Source organism: Oryzias latipes, chromosome 11, assembly GCF_002234675.1.
Source record: "Oryzias latipes chromosome 11, ASM223467v1".
Taxonomy (NCBI): domain Eukaryota; kingdom Metazoa; phylum Chordata; class Actinopteri; order Beloniformes; family Adrianichthyidae; genus Oryzias; species Oryzias latipes.
In genome coordinates this window covers 19,506,506-19,530,677 of record NC_019869.2, presented here as the reverse complement: position 1 = coordinate 19,530,677, position 24,172 = coordinate 19,506,506, and the positions used below count along the sequence as shown (strand labels likewise).

Sequence of the window (24,172 nt, the reverse complement as noted above, 5' to 3'; positions counted from 1 at the left end):
TGGCTGATTTTGACTCCACATGTGAGAATCGAATTTAATTTATTTCAAAATACCACAGAAAAGCCAAATCCAGGAGATTAGCAACCAAGAGTTAGATTATCTCTAGTAGGTCATTAGATAAAAAAGAGAAATAAATGAATTGAATGGGCTGGATAAAGGAAGGAAAAATTCAGACATACTCAAACAATAGTGTAACTTAAAAGCCGACAATTAAAAAGCTAAAAGATGGGAAAAAAACTTACGTTCTTAATGTTTAACGTTTTTTTTTTATTTTATTATTTGTGATCTTCACTGGTGTCCATGGATTACATGAAATCTTTCCACTTTTATCCACCTTTGTCATGGTAGGAATAACACGTCAATGTAAGGGTGGGGTCATCTAAGATAGCACAAAGGTTAAATCTCAACTTTATTGATCAAACACCTCGATGAAGAGAGGAGATGCAGAAAATGAAAAAAAAACTACTGAGTCGACTGTCAGGATGAAGGATCGGATGGACCAGAGAGCATCCTCATCCTCTTCCTGACTTCCCACAAACTTTGAGAAGAAGCACACAGACAAGCTCCACAATTAAATATCAACTTTTATTAAAGCGTGCCGGGATCTGGCACCTTCACACAAAAATCATTTCACAGAAATGAAGAAACCAACGAGGTGGACCAATGTGGTCTGCAGAGCTGGGGGAGAGGGGGGTAAATAAATAAATAGGGGAGCTGGTGCTGAAAGTTCTGCTGTGGAACATGGTGGGACAGGGATCAGTCCAGATCCAAAGCTTCAAATGTTCCTGAGTCCGGGAGAGAACCGGAATCCTCTTTGACTGAGGGGTGAACGCTCCTCCGGCTGCAAAATCCTTCGCAATGATGAACCTATTCTCTGGGGGCTGTCAGATGGAGGAGGCGGGGCTCTCACTCTCACTCTATGACGCCCCCTGTCCCTCCAGGTCTGCAGCAGCAGGCGGGCTCTGAGAACTGCCTTCCACGCCATGTTCTTCTTCATCCTGAACACAAACACAGGCGGAGATTTGTTAGAATGTTTAAAAAAAAATTCTAAGAAATGCAAACTAAATGTGAAAACAATCATGGCATCAGAACTGGACCAATGTACTGAACCAGAACAGACTAAAATAATTCTCTAGAAATGCAAAAATCAGCTTACATTTTGCATTCAGTTTTACAAACTTTTCTGATTTGATTAATGTAAAAGATTATACTAAAATTATACGTTTCCAAGATATAACAGATGATCTAGCATGTTTTATTAGTTTTATTATTTAGAGTAAAAGTTTCTTTTTCTTCTTCTTATTGTCAAAAAAGTTTTATTTCGCCACAGAGGAAGAAGCTGTGCGGTCTCCGAGAGGGAACTATCAAGTTCATTTGGTGTTGTTTGGTAAATGGTAAATGGTAAAGTTGGTAAATGTTCTGTAATTGTGTTTCATGAAGCCAGTTTTATGCAAACCAAAAGTCAAATCATTAACTATTTCTTTTAGATATTCTATGCTTTAAGTGATATATAGACAGTTTTATTTAAATCTGATATGTCATCATCATAACACCATGTCAGATCAACACGCATCTATGTTTTAACAACTTTCCCGCCCCTCCAGGCTGTTTTTTTCTTCTTCTTTGTGTGCTCTCTGATAATTGCTCATAAATTAGCTGAACAGAACAATGTGTCTCTTTTTTGGTTTTGGAGCCAAGCACGGATGAAGAAAAAGGGGGCGGTTTCACTTTTGATCACTAGGAGCTACAAGAATCAACACATTAAACGTGTTTGGTGGTTTTAAACCCACTAGGGCTGTTTTACTCATCATGTGCATGTGAGACTATCATGCAAATTAGACGAAGACGTCATCAGGTTTTTAAGTCAGTGTTAGCAGACATCTGAGAAGAGGTCAGAATTACCCGAATTCATTCCGAACCAGAGGAGTTTTTAGGGTTTTTGTTTGCGCACAGACGTGTGGCGCCGCGCGCTCCCACACTTTAAAACATGAATGTACATGAAGGCGCGCGGCGGTTCTGGCTCATCCTCACGCGCCTTGAAAAGCAACTTCTCATAATTAGGTAGGAATGAGCCGCAGGCGGATCCTGAAATGATTTCTGCCGCTGCGTTCTCACGCGCGTCTGCAAGCTGAAACTGACGTTCCTCTCTGTGATTGTTTGTTTGTTTACCTTTCAGTGTGGCGCGTGCCTCCTCCCGGTTTGGTCCCAAGCGGTGCTTCTCTGCGGGGGGGTGTCCCCGTCTCCGTGTCACGCCTGCAGGGTCACATTCGAGTTAGAGACAGAAAATTCCCGCATACGACATTTATTGCGCATGCCCGCAGACGGCAGATGCGCACAAAAAGCGGGTGCTGACCTGTGACAGAAGTTTGCGCAGCTGCTGTCGTCCTCGCGGACGCACAGACAACGGGGCTGGATGCTGGTTGCCATGGAGTCCGGGAGCGCTCGCTTGGCTCTGGGTGCGTTTCCCAGCCCGTAGGAGACCACGCGCCTGCAGTGACACAAGACATCAGATTATGCCTTTACAAATAACCTAATCCAGATTTTTTTCAAAGCAAATTTACTTGGTTTTTAACATAATTATTTCAAACTTACAATTTACGTTTTTCAAGGTTAAAGGCGCACAAGTGACAAAAATAATTAAAAAATAATAATAAAAAAACATGTCTGATTGACCACTGATTGTCTATGATCAAGCTGCCCTGCAGAAGACCATCAGGTGATGTCAAGACCTTAATGGCGCGCGCGTTACTCACTCAGGTGTGTTGACCCAGATGATGTCCAGGTGGCAGAAGTACACGCACTCCTTGTCTAGAAAGGTGGCGCAGGAGCAGCGTTTGTGACGCACATGGAGCTGTGCGCTGATGCCGGCTGCCGACGGAGTCTGCGCGGAGGGTTGCGCCAAGACTATTGGGGAAAACAAAGCTATCGTCAAAATCCACCTGTTGCGCGCGTACGAGGACGGGCTTTGCTGGTGCTGCGCGTGTCAACAAGTTTCAGTGGGAGTTGAAGTTACCTGCGCAGAAAGTCCAGTCCAGACCAGTCCAGAACACTGACAGCACGGAGATCCAGACTTTTAAATCCATCCTTCTTCTCAGAACTCCTGAAGTAATCCTGTTCAGGCGGGAAGCTCACGCTCGTTTGGGATCCTCTGCAGCAGAGTTCTGCTGTCACTGAAGCTGCACATGTGCGGCGCTCCGGCTTTATACCAGCACCTCCCCCTCCTCCTCCTCCTCCTCCTGCGCCACTTTTGTTTTTATTACCAGCCGCCCGAGCGCGACCTGTGCCACGCGAGCGCTGCTCCTCTCAGCCAGCAGGTGGCACTGTGGAGGCGTGAAGCTGCTGGAAGATGAACAGGAATCCTCCAAAAAAATCAGCTAGAAAAGGTCTAAAACAGCTGACAGGAAAAACACGCAAAACATGAAAACTGATCAGTTATTTTTCTGAGTTTTCCCCAAAAGAATTTAAATTAAAATATTTTGTCTCTCTGTTCTGATAAAACCTAGAATTTTATACCTAGAACGATTTTTTTTAATGTTGTCATTACATTTGGGTTCCGGAGGAGTTTTTCCCTTCAGGTAAATAGATGTTCAGTTGTAGTCTTTCAAGGTTACGTGTTCAGAGTCTGAACCCCCCCAAAAAAAGGAAACTAAAGGGGAAAAACTTCAAATCCTGAAGAACTAATGAGGAATTTACACTTCAGCAGATGCTAAAACAGTCTGGTTGTTTTTTCAGAATTAGCAGGAATAAAAGTAAGCTCAGCATTTCAGCAACACTAGTTCCCTACCCTTAACCCTTGTGCTATCTTAGATGACCCCACCCTTACATTGATGTGTTCTCCCTACCATGACAAAGGTGGATAAAGGTGGAAAGATTTCATGGAATCCATGGACACCAGTGAGGATCACAAATCATTGAAGTCATTGAAGAAAAAAGGTTCAGAGCTCTGTCTAGTGGGTCTAGATGACCCAGCTCCCAATGTTAAAGTGCCTAGGATAGCACCAGGGTTACAAATACAAGCTCAGATCTAAATAAGAGCCCAATAAGAAACATGTTCACTGCTGAAGGAAGCAGAACCCACGAGCACAAGCGCTGAACTTTTGCGCCTCCTTCTGTCATCAGATCATCATTGCATCTAAAGGAACTTCTCTTTTTTTCTTACAACTTTATGTTTACATGGTTTTATAAGATCCAGTTGCTTCAAAAGCGTTTCATTTAGATTTTTTTTAATTGCTATATTTCCAAATGCAACTTTCATGCAGCCTCATAATATTGTAGTGGCGTACACGTACACGTTGGGTCTGCTGGCAGCAGGGGATTGTGGGATTGTAGGGCTGAGCATTTTTTTTGTAACTTTATTGACAATTGAGGTATTCTACATAACATAATGAACAGTAACTAACAGTAATTAACATTACCTCGAATAGCAATCACCTTAGCCAAACATGACATATTAACACAAAACAAAAATAGAAAAAACGAATGAACATAACACACACAAAAATAAATAAATAAATAAAAGAAAAAGAAAAAAATAAATAGATCCATCCAAAAAGTTTAATATTGGTTAGGGGTACTCATTAAGTTTGTATTTTTGAACAAAACTAAGCAATTTTTAGGCCATTCTTCTTTTTCACATAATGAAGTGATTGAAAACAAAAAACAGAGCTCTTTTATGAAATGTAATAAAAAGTGGTTTGGTCTTCAAATATATATATTTTTTTAATATAAAACTTTCCTTGCAATATCAGCACATTAAGAACAATATTTTCTGGTCTATTAGATGATACCACACCGAATAAAACATTTTTTGCATCTAAATGAACTGGCATTGCAATTTTGGAAGAATACCAAAAGCAGAACTCTTCCCAGAATTTTTTTATAACTCCACAGTTAAAGAATAAATGATCCACCGTCTCAATGTCCTTTAACCCCTGTGCTATCTTAGATGACCCCACCCTTTCATTGACGTGTTCTCCCTACCATGACAAAGGTGGATAAAGGTGGAAAGATTTCATGTAATCCATGGACACCAGTTAAGATCACAAATCATTGAATAAAAAAGGTTATTGTGGGTCTAGATGACCCAACTCCCAATGGTAAAGTGCCAAGGATAGCACAAGGGTCACAACTGCAATCATTCTCTTCAAATCCAAAACGAAGTCTCAAAAATTCCTTGGATGGGTAAACATCACTAATTATTTTAAAATTAATGTCTTTTACTTTTGGTAAAATACAAAATTTTAAGAAATTTGACCTTAATTCAATCACCTCTTCTTTGGAGAAGTGTTTGTTTTCATATGGCTGTTTTGTTTTTCCACCCTTAGTTAATTCTTCCTGGTATGTTTGTTTCTTTTTGTTGCACCATGAGTATGGGAAGGGGAGAGGGTGATCACACGTGTGATGTTCAATGTTGTGAGTGCTCATAATATATGGGTTTGATGCTGGAAAGGTAATACGCATTCAGCTTTTCGAATGTTCGGAGTCGTGCTGTGTTTGGGACACGGACAGCTTTAAAGTGCAGCCAGTTGATTCCCTAGACTGACGTACCAATTGGGTCGTTACAATATCATATAAAATTTTTGTCTAAGTTGTCTGTAACTTGGTTTTGTTCTATTTTTTTTCTAAGAATTTTGCATTTCGTCTGCTTTTATGATAATAATTTTTGTATATTTTCGTATAATTTTACCCCTTTTGAAGCTTTATAGCACCCTTTTTAGCATCATCCCATTTTAAAAAATGTTGGCATTTGGGACTTTTTTAGTTGTTTCACGTTGGCTGATTACTAATATTTTATTGGATTTTGAATGTTTTTCATAAATTTTGGTACTTATATTTAATAACCTATTTAAAATATTAAGCCTTTTAAAATGATTTAAAATATCTACTGTCCAAATATTGAGTGAGTTTATTTGCTTTTTTACTTTCTACCACTTTTTCCTATGTTTTGACGGGCTAAACATATATATTAAAGTGTCAGTTTTCTTTGTAACATGTTGTTTGGCTTCATTATATCTAATCTTTTAAAAGGTAATTTTTTCCAGTATTTTTGAGTCTGACACATTCAGGATTTTTTTGGCATTGAATAGCCTCTTCTGGCTTTTTCACTTTTTTTTTTTGTTTATTCAGTATTTTGCTTTAAATTTATAACCAGTTTTGCATTAAGTCGTGCTTTTTTGTCTTTCATGCTTTCAAAGCCTTCTTTTAAAATCTTAGTCTAAACCATAATTATGCATTTTTAAATTCCATGCAGCTTTTTTTTTTCATTTCATAACATAAAGTAGAAATAGCTGCAGAAAATAGATTTCTATAACTAATTTAAAGGGGGGAAAAAAGATCAACAATTATAACATTTAAGATTGGATGCTGCGGTGATGTCATTATGGGAGAGACCTGTAAGAGGCATGTTGTTTTTGGCCACATGCACTGACAGATGTCAGCCTGAAGGGGGCTCTGTTGGCCTAGCTTTAAAGGTGACAGAAATAAAGAAGCTGAGGGATGTGAAATAAAAAAAAAGTTTCTAAAACATAATAGACTTCAAAGGAATTAAAAACAATGAAATGAAACGAAATAAAATAAGCTAAATATAGATTGGCATTCTAAAGTACAAAGTACAATAATATGGTAAAACAGTTAGAAAAGATAGCACATTTGTGTTGTAATACTGTGAAAGGGAAAAATCCAAAATTAGGACATGGAACCTTCAAAAAGTGGTGGTGGTGGGGGTAAATTAATCTAACTACACTGAATTATTTGCAATAGTTACTAATATCTGCTGGTTGAACTTGGGCATCACGTCCTTTCTGATTGAGGGTTTCAAATGACATTTTTCTAGCAACGGATGCCGGTCACCATGTTGTTTTGGTTCTGCTCGATCTGGCAGCTGCATTCGACACAGTTGACCACCAAATCCTTTTGTCTCGCCTGGAAAGCTGGGTGGGTCTTCGAGGTAGTGCTTTAGAATGGTTCAGATCTTATTTAAATGAGAGGAGCTTCTGTGTCCGTCTTGGACGTGCAGAATCCCGTAGAGCAACTTTCACATGTGGTGTACCTCAGGGCTCTGTTCTGGGGCCTCTTCTTTTTTCATTGTACCTGCTTCCACTTGGGTCTATTTTCCGCAAACACGGGATTTCATTCCACCTCTATGCTGACGACAGTCAGATTTACATACCATTAAAACAGGAAGAAGCATATTCTGCTCACCAGTTACTAGAATGTCTTGATGACATTAAGACATGGATGTCATGTAACTTCCTGCACTTAAACCAGGAAAAAACAGAGGTTCTGCTATTTGGTCCAAGTGATGTCTCTAAGGCACATGTTGACTTAGGCGTTTTAAATGATCACCTGAAACAGACAGCAACAAGTCTAGGTGTGAAACTGGATAGCAATTTAACTTTTAATGCTCATATAAACTCAGTGGTGAAATCCAGTTTTTTTCACCTGAGACAACTGGCCAAGGTTAAACCTCTCCTCTCCCGCCATGACTTTGAGATTTTAATCCATGCTTTTATTTCAACACGTTTGGACTACTGTAATGCTCTCTATGTTGGGCTTTCCCAGAAATTACTTGCTCGTTTGCAGTTAGTTCAAAATGCTGCTGCCCGTCTTCTAACTGGTACACGGAAACAAGAACATATCACTCCCATTTTAGCATCTCTTCACTGGCTCCCAGTTCGCTTACGCATTGATTTTAAAATTCTCCTATTTGTTTTTAAATGTCTCCATGGACTCGCCCCAAAATATTTGTCTGACCTGATTCAGGTGTACAATCCCCCCCGCTCCCTTAGGTCAACAAATCAGACACAGCTGGTCGTCTCGAAGACCAGGAGAAAACTGAGAGGTGACCGAGCCTTCTCAGTCTTCGGACCAAAAATCTGGAACGAATTGCCCCTGTACCTCAGACAGATAAACTCACTCAGTATTTTTAAATCTGCTCTTAAAACATATTTTTTCACTTTGGCTTTTAACTGAGTTGGAATCCGGACCTATTTTATGTGTTTTATGCTTTATATTTTCATGTGCTTTTATTAATTTTTGCATTGTTCAGCAATTTGGTGAACCTTGTTCTGTTTAAAGTGCTTTATAAATAAAGTTGAGTTGAGTTGAGTTGAGTTGATTTTGTGAAGAGGAGGTTGTTATAGATGGCTGAGTCACAGCTGATCAGGTAAACTGAGGAACCTTTCTTCAGTTCGATTTTTCTGGAGTCAGAATTTAAAAAGACGGATAGCAGATGATGATGCGTTGATAAAAATAATAATGGATTTTATTTATATGGCGCCTTTCTGGGCACACAATTTCAACTTACAGGTACAGCACAATAATAAACCAAAGTTGCAAGAGTAAAACAGTATTTAAATTCGTTTTTTTTTTTTAAAAACAACCAATAGAATTATAAATGAGACTGAGATAATCCTGAGAACATCATTTCATTCACCATTTTAGCCTTTGCTGCTCACAAATGATCTCAGAATGTCCTTGAGATGGAGGAGTTTTTTAGTTTCATGTTCAGATGTTCATGTACCACAGTCGTGTCCCACAACCAGGATGTCTGCAGGATGAAGAACACGGTGGAGGCAGAGTCTGAGTCATGCTGTTTTATGAGTGCAGAAAGCTGCATTTGTTGCGTCCACATGTTCATGAGGACATTTTTGTCATGACATGGCTTGGAAAATGTGAAAATACTGGAAAAACTTTTTGACTTTTGTCGTGTTTTCTTTCAATTCCCATTGTTACTGTTTCTAGTGTTTCTATTCCATCAATGCTGAGAGCCGAGTCTGTCCAGTTGCGTTTCCGTGTAGGTTTTAATTTGCTTTAGAGCCGAGAATATCCCCTCGACAGACGCAGTGGACACGGGGATGGTCAGCGCCAAACACACAAATCTGAACAGCTGCTCATGATCATTATCAGATTTTTCTGATTAAGGAAGTCAATGAGAACAGTGGGAGGTTTCCCTGCAAAATCTTCCATGGTGTACGTTACAGTCAGCTCTGTTTTTAACTGAGACAGATCAAAAAGTGCTCCGCGGCTCTGTGTCAAACTGGACAAGGCTGCATGTGGGAAATATTTCCTGTATTCCTGAAACTTCTGTCCAATCAGAAAGTCTGAATACTGTAACGTTGCCTAAGCCTGCTAAGAGGCCCTGCTGACACTAACTCAAAATCTTATTGGTTGAAGGAAATTAATGTCCGACATTGATTTCGCATTAGGGGACCTTCAGAACTCATGGTGAAGGCCTCTTCAGCTCCTAACCTGCCTGTAACAAAGGACAGCTCAAATCAGATTGATTAAATGCTCCAATATGAAAATATGTCTGACAGTAGAATAACTATCATAAACACAATAAAAGGGAATGGATAGATAATTTGGAATATGAGTATGCATGGACAAAAAATAATTAACACATGACTCAGATATTTTTGATACTAACTGAATACTTCCATCAATATATAGCCTAAAAAGATGTAAACTTCAAGCATACTGTCTAACTTCAAGTATACTCGTAGTATACTAAAATAAACTACTTTTTGCCAAGGGTAGCCCGAGATTTAGCCCAAAGTGTTGTGCATTTAGCTGCTGTAATCACACCGTTTTGTGCTCGGGTCCGTTTCAGTGAACCTGCGAAAGGCGGGTCCGAGCAGGTTCTAGTGGACTCTGGTTCAGTCCAGACCTGCTGTGATCATCTAACACGATGCGGTGCAGTTCTCCAAAGCTATGGCACCAGTAAGAGTGCAACACTATCCTAGGCACTTTACCATTGGGAGTGGGGTCATCTAGACCCACTACACAGTGCGCTGAACCTTTTTTCTTCAATGATTTGTGATCTTTACTGGTGTCCATGGATTACATGAAATCCTCTTCACCTTTATCCACCTTTGTCATGGTAGGGAGAACATGTCAATGTAAGGGCGGGGTCATCTAAGATAGCACAAGGGTTAAAAAAACAACCAGTGTCACGTCCTAACGTTTCAAACCGGCTATTGTAACGCAACAAATTGCAAACATGGTTCTCTAAAGGTGGACCACAGTGGAAAATGGGAAATAAAACACATTTAAAGCTATGAAACTTAGTTTTTCTACACTATTTCATGATAAACCCCAAAAAAGGACATGCTGCCCCCTCCTGTATGGGAGGGGGCAGCACAGAGAGCTTTGAAGGATAGATCTAGCAAGGAATTATGGGTAATGACACTAGAGTGTGGTTGAACTTAGGGAGTTGACTGGATGAGTATTTTGGCACCAAATCAAGTTCTCATGCAATGTTCAATAGATGCACATTTTGTTCATAAAACCTCAGAAAATGACTTGAAAAGTTGCTGAGCGTGAATGTGAGAGATCTGAACGCAGAAACCTAAATGTGCGCGCGTCACATGAACCTTTCATTAAAAGTGGTCGCTTGAACGTGCTTTACCGTGGGCGGCGTGAACCTAGCATCAAACTTGACCTTTATGTTACGGGTTGTGCTAGTTTGAGTCAGATTGTGGAAGCTGAGTTATGTGATTTACAAAAGTCCCGTACCCCGCCCTCCCCCAATGACACCAAACACCACCAGCAAAGGCTTCATAAACAAACGTTTACTCATACAGTAAATATTAATACAGCAACATAGAGCTACCTTGATGCACATACCTGTGGACTTATGAATCATTGTGGGCACTATATGGAGCATAATAAATAGAACACATCTGTACACGTTTGCCCCAAAATCCATAGAAATGCAGATATACCAGTACGACATTGAGAAGTCCATACATTTACGAATGACAGATCCTCCCAGATAAAAAGTGATCAACTCTGTTTTCATCTGAAATGAACAAAAACAACCACTGAACTCCTCAGAACTATGTACAGTGTCCCAAACAAAAACTCCATGAAGGCACACTTGTTTTTACAACATGTACAAAAACAGGGTTGGATAAGTCAGACTCAAAGGATTGTTGTCATTGTCTGATTGCACGTACAACGGCTTCTGTGCTTTGACTGCTGAGGTGGCGAGCCCCGCAGGGTCTTCAGTTCAATAAAGTGACCAGAGTTCCAAATATGGTAGGGGGGGGAGGCTCCACCGTCTCAGGTGGCGATGACCAGACGGTCTTCATCGTCGCTGGACGCCTCGTTGTAGTCGTCGATGGTCGTTTGTCGGCTGTTCTCAAACACAGGTACCGCAAGCTCAACGGCTTGGGGATCTGGTGCCGATTTTGGATGCTCAGCGGGGATTTGGGGTGCTGAAGCTGGACGCTGAGGTGGGGGTTTCTCTTTCTCGTTCCACTCCACTGTCTGCTTCATCGAAGGGCTGCACCCTCCTGGATTGGGTGGCACAGAACCCCAGGCAGGGCCAGCAGGTGGCGCTGAAGAAGCCTCTGGGCTGCTCTGCATGTCGAGAGAGCCCGGCCGGGGGCTGAGGGCAGACAGAGGGCTGAGGGAGGGGATGATGGCAGGCAGGGCGATGTTGACAATCTGCAGGCCGGGGACGTGCGCTTGCGGGCCGGCGCTGCTCTGAGAGTTGGGATTGGCAGCGAGCACCTGCAGGCCCAGAGCAGCGTTAAGCGTTAGGCCCTGGGGGGGTAACAGCGGCGTTGAAGCCAGGCCAGGGTTGGTCAGTCCCATGAGGTTGAGCGTCTGCGCCTGCAGGCCGGCCACCTGCCCCAGGGGGAAGCAGGGGACCACACTGCTGAGTGGCTCCTGGACCACCACTGGATGAGTCTGTAGGCTCTCTGGGTGGGGGGGCGTGTTGGGAGGTGGCAGCGGGCTGGTATTTCGGTGGATGACGCTCACAGCAGGGATGGTAAGCTGGACCGGGCCAGCCTGGATCGGTAGGAAGGTGGCCAGGCCGGCGGGCAGCAGCTGGATCCCTCCCACTGGAAGCATGCTGTAGGGAAGGGGGGCCGGCTGCTGCGAGTGCAGCGGCAGGTGACTGAACAGGTGGGTCTGCGCTCTCACCGCCTGCATTTGGGTGTGCGGGGGCAGGGGTGGAGGAACTTGGGCGGGGTAGGAGGTCTGCGTGCTTCTGTCCACAGGCGTGTTGGAATCAGCGCTGGCTGTAGAAGGGGGGGCATGAGGATCCTGTGGAGAGAGAAAATTGTTAGTTATTATCTGGGGGGTCTTGAGTTAAACTAACCTGCATCAGTAAAGCTATGACTAAGTTAGGGGCGGGGGCGCAAAGGAACTCACCTGGCCTAGCTTGTAGACCTTTCCCTGTGCTGGGGGGCTGAAGGGGCCGTCAAAGTCAGGGTAATCGATGGACATCTGCCTGCAGGGGGAGATGGGGCTCATCATGTGCACCGACTCCGGGTCTGAAGTGTACGAGTCTGAGGTGACCGCAGGCGGGGGAGAGGCAGGGAGGTGGGCGGAGCCTCTGCAGGACACGGATGTCTGCGGATGGAAGAACGCGGTGGACGCGAAATCGGAGGCTGGGGGCTCAGGAGCGGCAGGCTGGGAGGCGGGGACAGAGCTGATGGACATCTGGGCGAGGAGTGCGCTGGGGGGAAACTCTGCGTCTCTGTAGGGGAGGTGCTGGGGGCTGGCAGACACAGACGGGTTGGTGGACAGGCCAGACTCCGCCTGACTGTCGTCCTCCTCCTCTTCATCATTGTCGTCATCGTCTGGGCCGTCCGAGTCATCACCATCGGAATCCTGGCGGTCGGCGCCGCTCAGCTGACTCCGGTCTCCTGCAGGGGAAAATCCGGGATAAATCCTAATTAGTTCATGAAGAATCTTTGAAAACAATTAGACACACGTAATTCCAGAAAATTTAAATAAAACTGAAAAACAATAACAAAGAAAAGTAAATAATTAAGAATGGAAACAATGAAAAATAAGTTGTTTTAAATTTAATTAAAAACTAATCACCAAATCACCGTGACGTCTGATTATAAAAAGTCTAAATCTAAATAATCTGGAAAATGAACACAAAGTGTCAGAAATAAGGAAGCAGACTCACTGAAAACCAGAGACACTGACTTTTTGGATAAATTACAGAAATCCTAATCAAATTTTGGAAATAATCCATGAAAGTTCATTAGCAAGAAGGAAAATTAGGAAAATTCTAATAAAAACTAATGGCACTGCTGCAGAGTGCTGCTGGTCCTGGTTATGGAAAAGTCCAACAAAATAATTAAAAGAAATGTACATGATCATTCCACCGAGAGAGATGCTACTTTTCTCAAGTTTTCAGAAAATAAAAGCAGCTTTTTTGCTAAAAAAAACAACATCTTTAACCTGTTACATTACCGTAACTCCTAAACTGTTTACTCAATTAATATAACTCCAGCAGATTCCAAAGCGGCTTTGCGTTGATATGCAGCACTTAACAGTAGTTAAGTGTTTATGCAATCAATGTAAACCAGCTGATGTTGATACGGAGCAAAGTGGCTTTAGAACCATTTGAATTCTGTGACAGTAAGTCTTTTGTATATCACCTGTGAAAGAAAAAGCCTGACGAAAGACTCACAACATTTGGACCACTTGGACATTTCGCACCAAACCTCTTCCACGCGTAGGCGGCGGACAAGTGTAAGTAAACCGTAGAAAAAGGAGAAGAAGGCCCTCCTTGCATGCACATTCTTTAACGGTGTGAATGTAGCTTTATTTAGGCGTAGCCGGCGACAGCTCTGTTGTTAAAGGGTTAACAGAAAATTGACTTTGTTTAAATTATTTGACCCTTTAATGCTGGAGATGTTGTTGGCGAGACCGGAATAATACAAGCTCTTTATCGTACCGTAAATATGACGGTTTACACGAACAATGAAAATCAGATCATTCTGACGCAGAGAAGTGCGGCCTTCCATATTGAAAATGTTGCATCACCGTACAAAGTCCCTTTTTCCACTTCAGAATCTGCTGGAATTGCGTTAACTGCATAAACGATTGAAGAATTAAAATAGTCAAAAGAAGCCCTGGTGGTAAACCCAGCCTAGTAAAACAGGAAATAATTGACTGAGAGACTGACTTTTAGGAGATGCTGTGCTCCACAAGCATTTTGGCAAATCTTTGGTCCTGACCTCCAGAACAAAGCCTGAATGGCCGTGCAGGGCGGTTCTGCTCATAGTGGGATTTTTGGTTGTTTTTTAAAAATTGCTATACTTTTATTTAGCTGCGCTGACATTAGCTCCGGGCTGTTCAGAGCAAACAAAGAAAAAATAAATAAGTAAACTCTTGGACCTAACGGCAGACACTGAAAGGGTCCCAACTCTGACGGGTGTGTATGTGTCGGGGTTCACTGTAATCCAACAGCTTCCAGGTTTTTCTGAAAATCTGTGACTGAAATCAGACGGCTGGACAAACAGTTTCATCTCCCACACTTGCCTCCTCACAGCGGGAGAACATTCAGGGACATTTGTGTGCTGCTGCAGCAGAGCTTCACCCTCCCAACCGTCCTCTCCCTGCGAGCTGCATCACAGGCGGAGGAGGGAAAAACAAACTCCAATCCTCCCTCACTCCGTTCTTCTAAAATTAGATGCAGCAAATTTCCTCTTTGTAAACTCTGCGCCTGCCACCCACATGTGCGCGGCGCAGCCGAGGAAGCGGCGCCGCTCACTTGTTTTTTCACAGAGTGTGGCCTTTAGCGGCAGAACGTGAGCAGAATCGGCCAACAAACGAAGCTGAAGCAGAACACTTGGATGTGAAGCGAGTAAACCCGGCTTCACAGATTCACGTTTGTGGGTTCAGCACAGATGGTCGTACCAGAGTCCTCCGCATCCTGATCCTCCATCACACCCTCAGGCACCCCCGTCTCCATGCACTTCTTCCTGTGGGCCTTGGACTTCATGTGCTTGGTGAGGTTTCCTGCAAATGAGAGGGCTCACATGTGGGCAGAGCTCTGACCGAAGCGCAGAGCCGTTTACGTAAGAGCGAGCGCTCTCTCTGGGAAAGCTGCAAAGGTGAGTAACTGATGAAGACATTTTTAAATGAACGTGGGCTGCTGACACCCAGAGCGGCTCTGCAGAGGCGCGTGGGAGGCCAAATTCAATAAAGAACAGTGAATCATTACGTCTTGGAGAGGCTGGAGAAACATTTTTAGTTTCACTGAGCATGCTCAGATGAGAGGCTAGCATTCGGAGCTTTAGAGGGAAACAAACTTTAGGTTTCTGCAGAAGAATGCATTGCCAGGAGGAGGGAGGGCTTCGACGATATCACTTAAAACCTCTTTGAAGAACAAAATTAAGATTTCTTACCAGTAACAGGGGGAATCTTTACTAACCAAATAATGCAAGTCTTTTGTAGCTACTACAGAACTTGTTTCTTTGCTGAAACCTGATTTAATTCTTTTTAAGTTGTTTTTTATCTACAAGAACTCCCATTTTTTCACCCTCACTTTTTAATAATGCACAGTGTTCCCTCGTTTATGGCGGGGGTTACGTGCTAAAGATAACCTACAACATTTTCCCACTGGTCTCTTTTGTTTTGGCCTCTTTGGCAGATTTGACACCATAGACTCTGACTTTCCTAAAAATCTGTACATCCATACTTAAGACCTTAGGGTATGGCAGTTACCTGCCACCAAAAAGGCCACGCCTCCATTCTGGGCTAATTTTGACTCATTCTGACTGATTCCACACTTTGGTCAACTTGTATTTGTTTTGCTGAATTGGATTTATGATCTAGATTATCGGTAAATTATAGTGAGAGTTGTGACTTTGTTTTGTTAAAGACATGTTACCCCTACCACAAGCTGACAGTTCTGGGGTAAAGTAGTCAAAGCAGAGTTACAATTATATATATTTTTTGTTTTTGTTCAAATGGTTGATTCAGATAAATCCTATTTTTATGTATTTTTCTGGTGCCATTTTGATGGTAGGATCACATGTCTATTAATAAACAGGTTACTACGGTATGTCATTTACTGGCAAAAACATTTGTAACTATGAAGAAATGAACTACCAAACACACATTGTCACTTTAAAACCTTTAAACTATCCAAACCAAGAACAAAACTACTTTACATTTTGAATGTATTGTCTAAAAAGTAGTGTCAGATCCTTACATTTGTTGTCATCTGACAAGATTCACATTTTTATATCCTTTTTCTGTAAAAATGTGCAGTTTCCCACTAAGTTTGTTTGAATTGCTGTTGTCCAATTTCATAAAATTCTCATTTTTACCATTTTTATTACAATTATTTTTTTAAATAAAACAAACAACATTACTTCAAAACATAATTGAAGTGAAGTTTTGCACTGTAGATTAGTGTGAGTAACAACAAGCTGTGATCAGCCTTCACCGAAGCTGACCTTTAGTCTTGAAGGAGAAGTTGCAGTGGACGCAGTGGAATGGTCGCACATCCGAGTGGGTGCGGATGTGTTTGCGCAGCATGCTGGGCTTCTTGCAGCGGATCCCACACTCCTCGCAGATGTACTTGCCCCGCCCACGGCCGCGCACGTACACATACTCCTCATTAGATTTGAACCTGTGGGTTTTCAGGGAAACGGTGAGCGGCATGCGAACATCCAAAACAACCATTGACGCTTCTCAAGATGACAACCAAATGGACGCTTACCCGCCATCAAATATTTTGACGCGCCGCGGCTCGGACAACAGCGGCGCATCTTTCTCCGAATCATGGCTGGTCTGAGGTTCTGGTTGTGGTTTGCATCTGGTTTCAGACGACACAGACTTCTGGGATGCTGGCATCTGCAGAAAGAGGAAGAAACTCATGGATTCACTGTGGAGAAACAAAGCCAAATAATCAAGAGGGAACATTCTAACACCTCCGTTTGGGTCGACCAAACCCATTCATTCCAGATAAATACTGTTGAAAAAGGGATCTTAAAAGGAAAAGGGACCTAAAACCATTCGAGATGTCTTCAAGAACTCTTCCAGGCTCAAAGACAACCAGATTTCCATTGTTTCGTAGATTTATGATAAACACACTGAAGCCAAAATCAGCTTTAGACTTTGGACCTCCAATTCTGGAGGTGGCGGCCTCCATCATGTCCTTAAAGGGCCACATCACTGTTTGACTTAAAATATATTTCTGAAAACTTAACTTGAAGCACTATAAATAAAAATCCTGACAATAGTTTTCTTTCATTCCACTCTAACAGCTAACTGAGTTTATGAACTGTGAAAAGAGAGGAATTGGCTCTGTTCCTGCTGAGACACATGACAGCACTTCCACTCATGCTCTTATCTTCCTAACTCCAAAACACAGATGTGGTGTTTCACATTCATCCTGAAAAAATTGGTATAACTTGCTGTGCTTTAACTTTCTGCTCTTGTTCTCTTAATGTTACAAACACCAATCAACAAAAAGCTGTGCTCACCAAAACTTTCAGCGATCTTATTTTGAAACACTGATCTTTCTCTTCCACTATCACTGATGTTTTCTTCTTGTAGTGTATATTCCTCAGATGAGTAATTACATTTCACTTTAAAACCAAGTTCAGTGACTTGCGTTTAGGGGCTGGGGGCAGTAAATGACCCTAGGGTTGGGAGTTTGAGAGCCTGGTTGAGAAAAACGACGACCATCAAACACGGTTGGCTAAAAGAAAAAAAGTTGGATAACTGATATCCAAATGATCTATATTGATTAATGAAATTCAGGCATAGATTCTTCTATGAAAGAAAAGTTTGTTTTTCAGGCAAAAAACTGCCTTAAGTTTGATTTTTAATAAAAGAATCTGTCGTTTTAGTAGTAAGTTCTACCTTTGTTCAGTTTTTTGAAGATTGTTCTATTTGAAGAATAAAACAATATTTAATTGAATCACATCAAAATGTAAGTTAAGTCATAAAAGAATCTAGATAATCCATCCTAGGAGGACAGAGGTATAGTTAAAACTTAAGTGACTGCAGCTCGTTTGATCTGTAAATCTTTTGATTTGTTGTAGTTATTCTAATGACAATAATTGTGGTAAAACTTACTTTAAGCATGACGTCCTTCAGCTTGCCCGAGAAGGACAGGATGTCAGACTCCCTGCTGGTCCTTATGGCGGAGGTGTAGTGGATCTTCCTAGAGCTGTGCTTGGAGTCAAAAAGAGACAAGACCACCTTGGTGGGCAGCCCAAGGGGATTGGAGTTATCTGTACTGACGGTCCAGGCAGCGTATGCTGAGGTTTTCAGGTCAGTCTGCTGCATGTGAATAGGCTTCCTCTTCATCAGGAAGCACCATGTGAAGGTGGTGGTGGTCTTCAGGCTGGGGAAAGACAGCCGGTGGGCTTCCTTGGTGTTCACCGCTGACACAGACGTGGTCAGTTTCACTTGACCTGCATGGAAGCTGGAGGGCCGTATCAGGGATTTGGCCGGGGTCCACCTCTGCTCCTCGGATTTCTCCTGGGGCTTCAGACTGTTGTCAGGAGGCAGGGAGGTAGTGTTTATGACCGGATCTTTCTTCTCGTTAATTTCCTTTGCCCTGCTTTTTTCTACGCCTACCGCATCAGGAGACATGGGCTTGACTCCATCATCAGCCTCAGAGTTCTTCTCCTCGTTAGGTTTGAGATCAGGCAGGGGTGGGGCCTCTGTCTCAATGGGACTGTCCACCGGTTCAGTCGTACACACCTGTCTCACCAGCATTAGCTTTCTCTGGCGTGACACCTCGGATATCTTTGAGTTGAGGTAACCGGCCGACCTACCGTCTGTCAAGCAGGCTACACCATGCTCGTCCTTGGCACGTTTCTGGTGCTTTTCCATGTAGATGTCCAAACTGTTGGCTGGTGACAACATGCGCTTGCTGGAAGCAGCGGGTTCCTGTTGTGGGCACAATGTCACAGAGGCTAGTTTTTGCATGCACTGCAGAGAACCCAGGGATGAATGGTCTGCTGTGTGTGGGGCAGGAACTGCTGCAGTTTGAGTCCGGTCATGTGGGACCTCTGCACTCTGAGTGGACAACTGGTAGTGCTTACTGGACTGAGAAGAGGATTGGTGCATCTGCTCATGGGTGATCAGGATCTGCGGCAACGAAGCAGTGCCCGTTTGGCTATGGTCCAACGGCTCCTTCTGCTGTTTACTTGAAAATACAACAGTCTGGGTCTTCACATCGGACGTCTGCTGACTGGCCACAAAGACATTCTGGATGATGTCTGAGGATTTGGAAATGCTCAGGATCGGATTGGCAATTGGAATAGTTAAAATTGGCAAAGCGATCTGAGTCCCCTGCGTACAGAAGGAAAAGGTTTGGCTGGGACACTGGAGTTGGTATTTGGGCACAAAGGATTTATTTTTCTCAAAGTCAGATGGTTTATCTTGAAGATTTTCACCACAAACTGATGTCTTGCTGAGAGCTTGCTGTACCTTCTGACTAAACTGGACCTTTGCCGTTTGGTACCAGGGGTGTGGCAAACCATGGACTTGTTGCTGCTGGGTGGGGCTGCCCAGATTAATGCTTTGCACCAGTTGCTCGTGTTGTTGCAGCGGTGGCTCCGCTGTGTTTAGGATGGCGGACGCCACTGGGGCACGCCTGCTTACAATATTAATTTGCTGGGATCTGTACTGACCGAGGGAGCTGACGTTAGCAATCAGGGCTTTGTCTAAAGTGCCAATGGCAGATTTCCGAACAGGCTGCTGACTCTCCGGGCCAATCTTTAAGGACATCTGTCGAACAAGTGGTCCCCGCCTTCTCTCAATCAGTGGCACCTGTGCGACCTGTCCAGTTTTGGGTTGACCGATGGGTGACAGACATCGTCTTGGAGGCACATTGCCGCAGTCAAAAGACTTGCTTCGATAATCACACGAAATCTCCACCGATGGCTGAGTGCAAGTGATCTGCTCAGATGCGGCACGCCTCATCATTCCAGGCACCCCAAGGGTGTTGAGCGCCACTGGTAAACTCTGAGGTTCTGGAGTTTTACCTTCCCCTCTGGATGGACTCTCTGATCGAATTGTTTCCTCTCGGTCAAAGGAGGCTGAGATGCTGGAGCCTCGAGAGAGGCTGCTGTCCCTGCTAAGGCTTCGCGAGAAGCTGGACTCAAAGCTGGAGTCACCTGACGACTGGTCCATTTGAGCCAGACGAATTCTTTTCTTCTTAGGGGGGAGCTTCTCAGCTGGTAACTTGGACAGACTCTCACTTCTCTGGGGCCAGTTGAATTGTTCTGCAGGCTTGTCTGCCGGCTCACTGGTGTTAGGTTCATGCTCCCTGTCTGAGTCTTCTGTTACCAGAATCTCAGGAACCAGGATGTTGCTTTGTCGTACAAGACGAGACTGATTGACTGGGGTTGAGCTTGCAGCACTCATACTATCGCTGCTATACTCCCTCCCGAGTTTCCTGTACTCGTCACATGTAGGTTTGAAAGCTTTTTCCTGGTAGGAATCAGTTGAGACTCCAGAAGATCTATCTAACTGTGGACTTTTCATTTGATCTTTCTCCAAAACATCAGGAGATACTCTATCAAGGGAGTCCGTCTCAAATGAGTTGGGTCGGCTCAGAGAATTGGTGTGTCTGATGACTGATGTGCCACTGCCTTGCCTCTGAAGGTCTCCTTTAGCAGCACCACTGATATTCATCTCTTGAATGGGAGACAGTCTGGACTCTGCCGTGTTCATACCTCGTGCTACAAGCTGGATCTGAGGAGGCTTTGATTGGCTGTTGGGTTGGATGTCTACTATGAGCCCAGTCTGAGAAAAATTCTTGTTTGGCAGAGTTGTTGTCGCCTCACAACCAACTAAACATGGTGGAATGGTGTCAGTTGGAGACTGATCATCTTCATCACCTACACTTTTCATTTTCCTTCTCTTTCTGATTGACGTCTGTTGGTCTAGTGCACCAGTGCCGCTTGGTATGTGCTGCTGTGTGTTGACATGGAAAACATCTTCTTCTGGTTCCTTCACCACCAAAGGCTTGTTCTTGGGACCATGAAGTTCTGAGCAGTAGAATTTTTTGTGGGTTTCAAAATTCTCCAACTTCCTGTACCGATTTCGACAAGTCTCGCACTCATACATGGTGCCTTTGTTCTGCTGAGGCCTCCTGCTTCGGTCCTGCCCGTGTTCAAACGATCTGCTCCTCTGCATCTGCTCAACCAAGCTGCTGTGCCCATGGTAGCCCTCATCCATTGACCGAACAGCCACCAGGCTGTGCCCCTCACTAGTTGAAAAGTCGTCCACAGCTTTTTGTCTGACTAAAGTTCGAGAGTGTATTGCGGGATTTGGGGTTGGTGGTGCTGACAAGAACACCTCATCATTCAAAGAACTAATCTTTTCATCAAATGACTGACAGCCCCTTAAAGGTCGGGGCACTGGATTGATGCTGGGTGGGGGAACTGAGTGTCCGGGCGTTGTGGGCATTGAGTTACTCCTTGTGATCGGTAGACAGTCCATTGGTGGGTACTGATTAGGAACTGATAGGAGAAACACATGTTTTGACTTGTCTGTGGGCGTAAAAGGAGACTTGGGGATGTCAGAGCTTGAACTGGACCTTCTCCCCATCGGCTTCAGATCAAACTGAAATGAGTCTTTAAAAATGTATGATCTGGGGGAGTCAATGCTGCCTCTCCTCGACAGAGAGGTTCTGCGTGGCTTTACACTGTCCAGCTGTTTGTTGTCCACCACCGCCTCATTGTCCGAGATGAGTTTTGAGATGCGCTCTTCCAGAGAGCGGGCGCTTGGCTCTAGTGGGTGTCGTATAACTTTTTCGCTTGGTCGCATTCTCTGGTCAGCTGCTACATGCATGACTGTGGAAACCACAGGAGGCGCGATGAGAGGAACGCTTTTGGCAACTTCAGCATCTACTGGTGGAGTTATCTTCACAAAGGGGCTGGGGGGACTCATGGCCTGGTCAGCACTTTCAGACCGAGAGAAGTAGCCGGAGTCGGTGCTTCCCAGACTGCGAGGACTGAGTAAACATTTGGGCTGCTGCTGCTGAGAGTAGTCTGTTGCTTGCTGCCGCTGAAGCTGACCGTGACTCCCCAGCAGAGGAGACTTGCACTGCTGCTCTTCGTCCTCGCTCACTGCATCCAAGGAACCACTTGTGCCGTCCACCTCCTTCAGAGAAGACAGGACTGTGACGTTGGGTCTGGTGGCCTGAAACTCTCGCTGACGCTGTGCAGCAGCTTGTTCAGGTGCAGCACCGGCCACTCTTGGACTGTCTGCCCTCAGAGGCGATACGTTAACCGGGTACACAACAACTTTAGGGAGTGCAGTAGGGACTTTGGGCTCATGAGCCCTTCGACCTGGGGAGGATTTAATGGATACATCTGTCTCCAATGGTGTTACATTCTGTGAACTGCAATCAGATAATGGAGCTATGCTACTCTGTGAGGACTCAGGTTCCAGGTCTACGGCACTACCTTCATCATCACTGTCCCCGCTCTCTTCAACCTCTGACTGTGCTCCAACAGCTTTGTCAGATTCTGTAGACAAAGACCCCCCTCCAGATTCAGAACGGGAGATCATACCCAGCTTTATAGCGTGAGCGTGAGACTTCTTGTGCTTGTACAAGTTGCTCTTGGTTTTGAAGGAGAAGCCACAAGTGACGCAGGGATATGGTCTCTCTCCTGTGTGAGATCGGATGTGTTTGAGCAGCACGCTGGGTTTTGCACACGCCCGTTGGCAGTATTCGCACACGTACTTTCCTGGCTTTTTAGGTTTTTGATCCTTTGATGTCTGCTCAGCACCAATGTTCATGACAGTGGTCATCTGCACATGGCTGCTGCCGGGCGTGACCGGGACCTGAATGGTGCTGGGGACGCTGGCAGAGATGGATTGGCATGTGTGGACAACTGGCGGTTGGCTTTGGGGCAAAGCACTGGGGCCTGAAGGGGCCGGGGTGTGACTTACAGCGGACGGTCCACTGCTGAAGTTCATGTGCAAGCCTTGCTTCACATTTGATGAAATAGGCAGTAAATGAGATGCAGTGAGTGGGCCAGTACCCTGTGTTAAAGGTTGCACTGCTCCCTGCAGCGGAGCTGCAATGCCGAAGAAATTGCCTTGTTTGTCAATGTAGTAGGTCTGCATTTGGGAGGGTTGGGTCTGGAGAGCAACACTGACGGCTGGCAGTGCTGTTACTTCTCCGCTGAGCTGCGCTTGAAGCGATGCAGCTGGTTTGCTGATGCCTGTGGCCAACACAGAGAGGTCTCTATCTGCCAGAGTGCTGAAGTCAGGCTCCATGGCTTTCAGAAGAACTTCCAAAGGAGCACTGCTGCTGTAAGAACCCCCTTTAAAGCTGCCCACTGGGGTTTTGCTGTCTTCACGTGGAGACTCTTCAGCTTTCTTGCAGTCTGACGGCTCTTGTGGTGTTGGCTGAGTGGACGCTTTCTCCTGCTTCACCCCCTCAGCCTCAGAGGAGTGGGACCCCTCATCCAGGGATACTGCAACTGGTTCAACATGCTGTGGTTCTTCCTTCCCGTTGGGTGACGATGGAGGGTTGTGTGAGGGGCTGGACGAGGAGGGTGTGGTTTCCTTGGTAGGCGATGAGTGCACATCGGGCTCACATGACTGCACCGGCTTTTTCACAGGAGACTTTGGGAGTTTTTTACTCTCTGCAACAACCTTTTTCCTCTTCAGGCCTTTTATGTTGTCGACAGGCCTTAGAGCACTCGAAGCTGCAGAGAAAAGAAAACAACCAAGGATAAAAAACATATCTTTACTCAAATTTTCTTTGTGAGTAAAAACAGAACGGGATTGTACTGTCTATACCTGAAACCACATTCTGAAACAGCATTTCTTATTTAATTTCTAGATTCAAATTCTTAGAAAGGAAACCCTAATTTACTTAAATCCCTTAAACTGACAGTTTTAAAGTTTCAAGTGCAAACACTTTACATTGGAAAAACTTTAAGTCCTTGCTCGCGTCAACAGGACTGACCTCTGCTCACGGTGGCTCCAGGTAAAGAACAGAAGGCTTGAAACTCTTCTAGTTAAAGCTTAAAGGCTGACTCATTCATGGGAAACTTTACCACGCCCAAGTTAGCTTGACCCAAAAAAGTGGTTGATTTGTCAATTTTGGCTGCTTCATCCTGGGCTCACAAGCAATCAAGTAAACAGATGTTATAGTAAAAATTGTTAAATGTTAAGGTATTGTCATTTTTAATGTAACCTTTAAAGACCCATTCTGATAAAAAAGGATGTTTTTGGTGTTTTTAACATGTTCTTGTGGCATTTTTCTGATGATGGAGGACATATATAAAGAAAATTAAGCTTTAAATCACATTTCTGAGTATTTCTTTATTCAACTCTTTGTGAACCAGGACCGGACAAAAAAGGGAGGGGAATGGGGAGAGCGGGGTTGCTCCTCTCCACAACTCCGGTCCACAAC

At 44.1% G+C, this 24,172-nt stretch overlaps 2 protein-coding genes across 4 annotated transcripts in view; both read right to left on the bottom strand.

Moving 5' to 3' along the window:
• Window positions 1-566: 566 nt before the first annotated feature.
• edn1 (endothelin 1) lies at window positions 567-3,215 on the bottom strand. The gene is made up of 5 exons (XM_004074124.4): window positions 3,014-3,215; window positions 2,754-2,904; window positions 2,354-2,488; window positions 2,170-2,253; window positions 567-998 (listed from the first exon to the last, which is right to left on the bottom strand). Exons 1-5 carry the CDS (start codon window positions 3,081-3,083, stop codon window positions 776-778), a joined length of 663 nt encoding a protein of 220 aa, XP_004074172.1. The 5' UTR covers window positions 3,084-3,215; the 3' UTR covers window positions 567-775.
• A 7,336-nt stretch (window positions 3,216-10,551) lies between these two features.
• Window positions 10,552-24,172, bottom strand: part of hivep1 (human immunodeficiency virus type I enhancer binding protein 1) — a 40,118-nt gene continuing 26,497 nt past the window's right edge. For 2 of the 3 annotated variants that reach the window (XM_011481104.3, XM_020707246.1), the window contains exons 4-9: window positions 17,854-23,459; window positions 16,490-16,623; window positions 16,224-16,399; window positions 14,677-14,778; window positions 12,166-12,662; window positions 10,554-12,057 (exon numbers count right to left, since the gene is read on the bottom strand). In XM_011481104.3, coding sequence (XP_011479406.1) covers window positions 11,065-12,057; window positions 12,166-12,662; window positions 14,677-14,778; window positions 16,224-16,399; window positions 16,490-16,623; window positions 17,854-23,459 — 7,508 coding nt within the window. In that variant the 3' untranslated portion in view covers window positions 10,554-11,064. Of the gene's footprint in view, window positions 12,058-12,165; window positions 12,663-14,676; window positions 14,779-16,223; window positions 16,400-16,489; window positions 16,624-17,853; window positions 23,460-24,172 lie in introns of all 3 variants that reach the window. The other variant, XM_020707245.2, reaches the window with a different exon arrangement.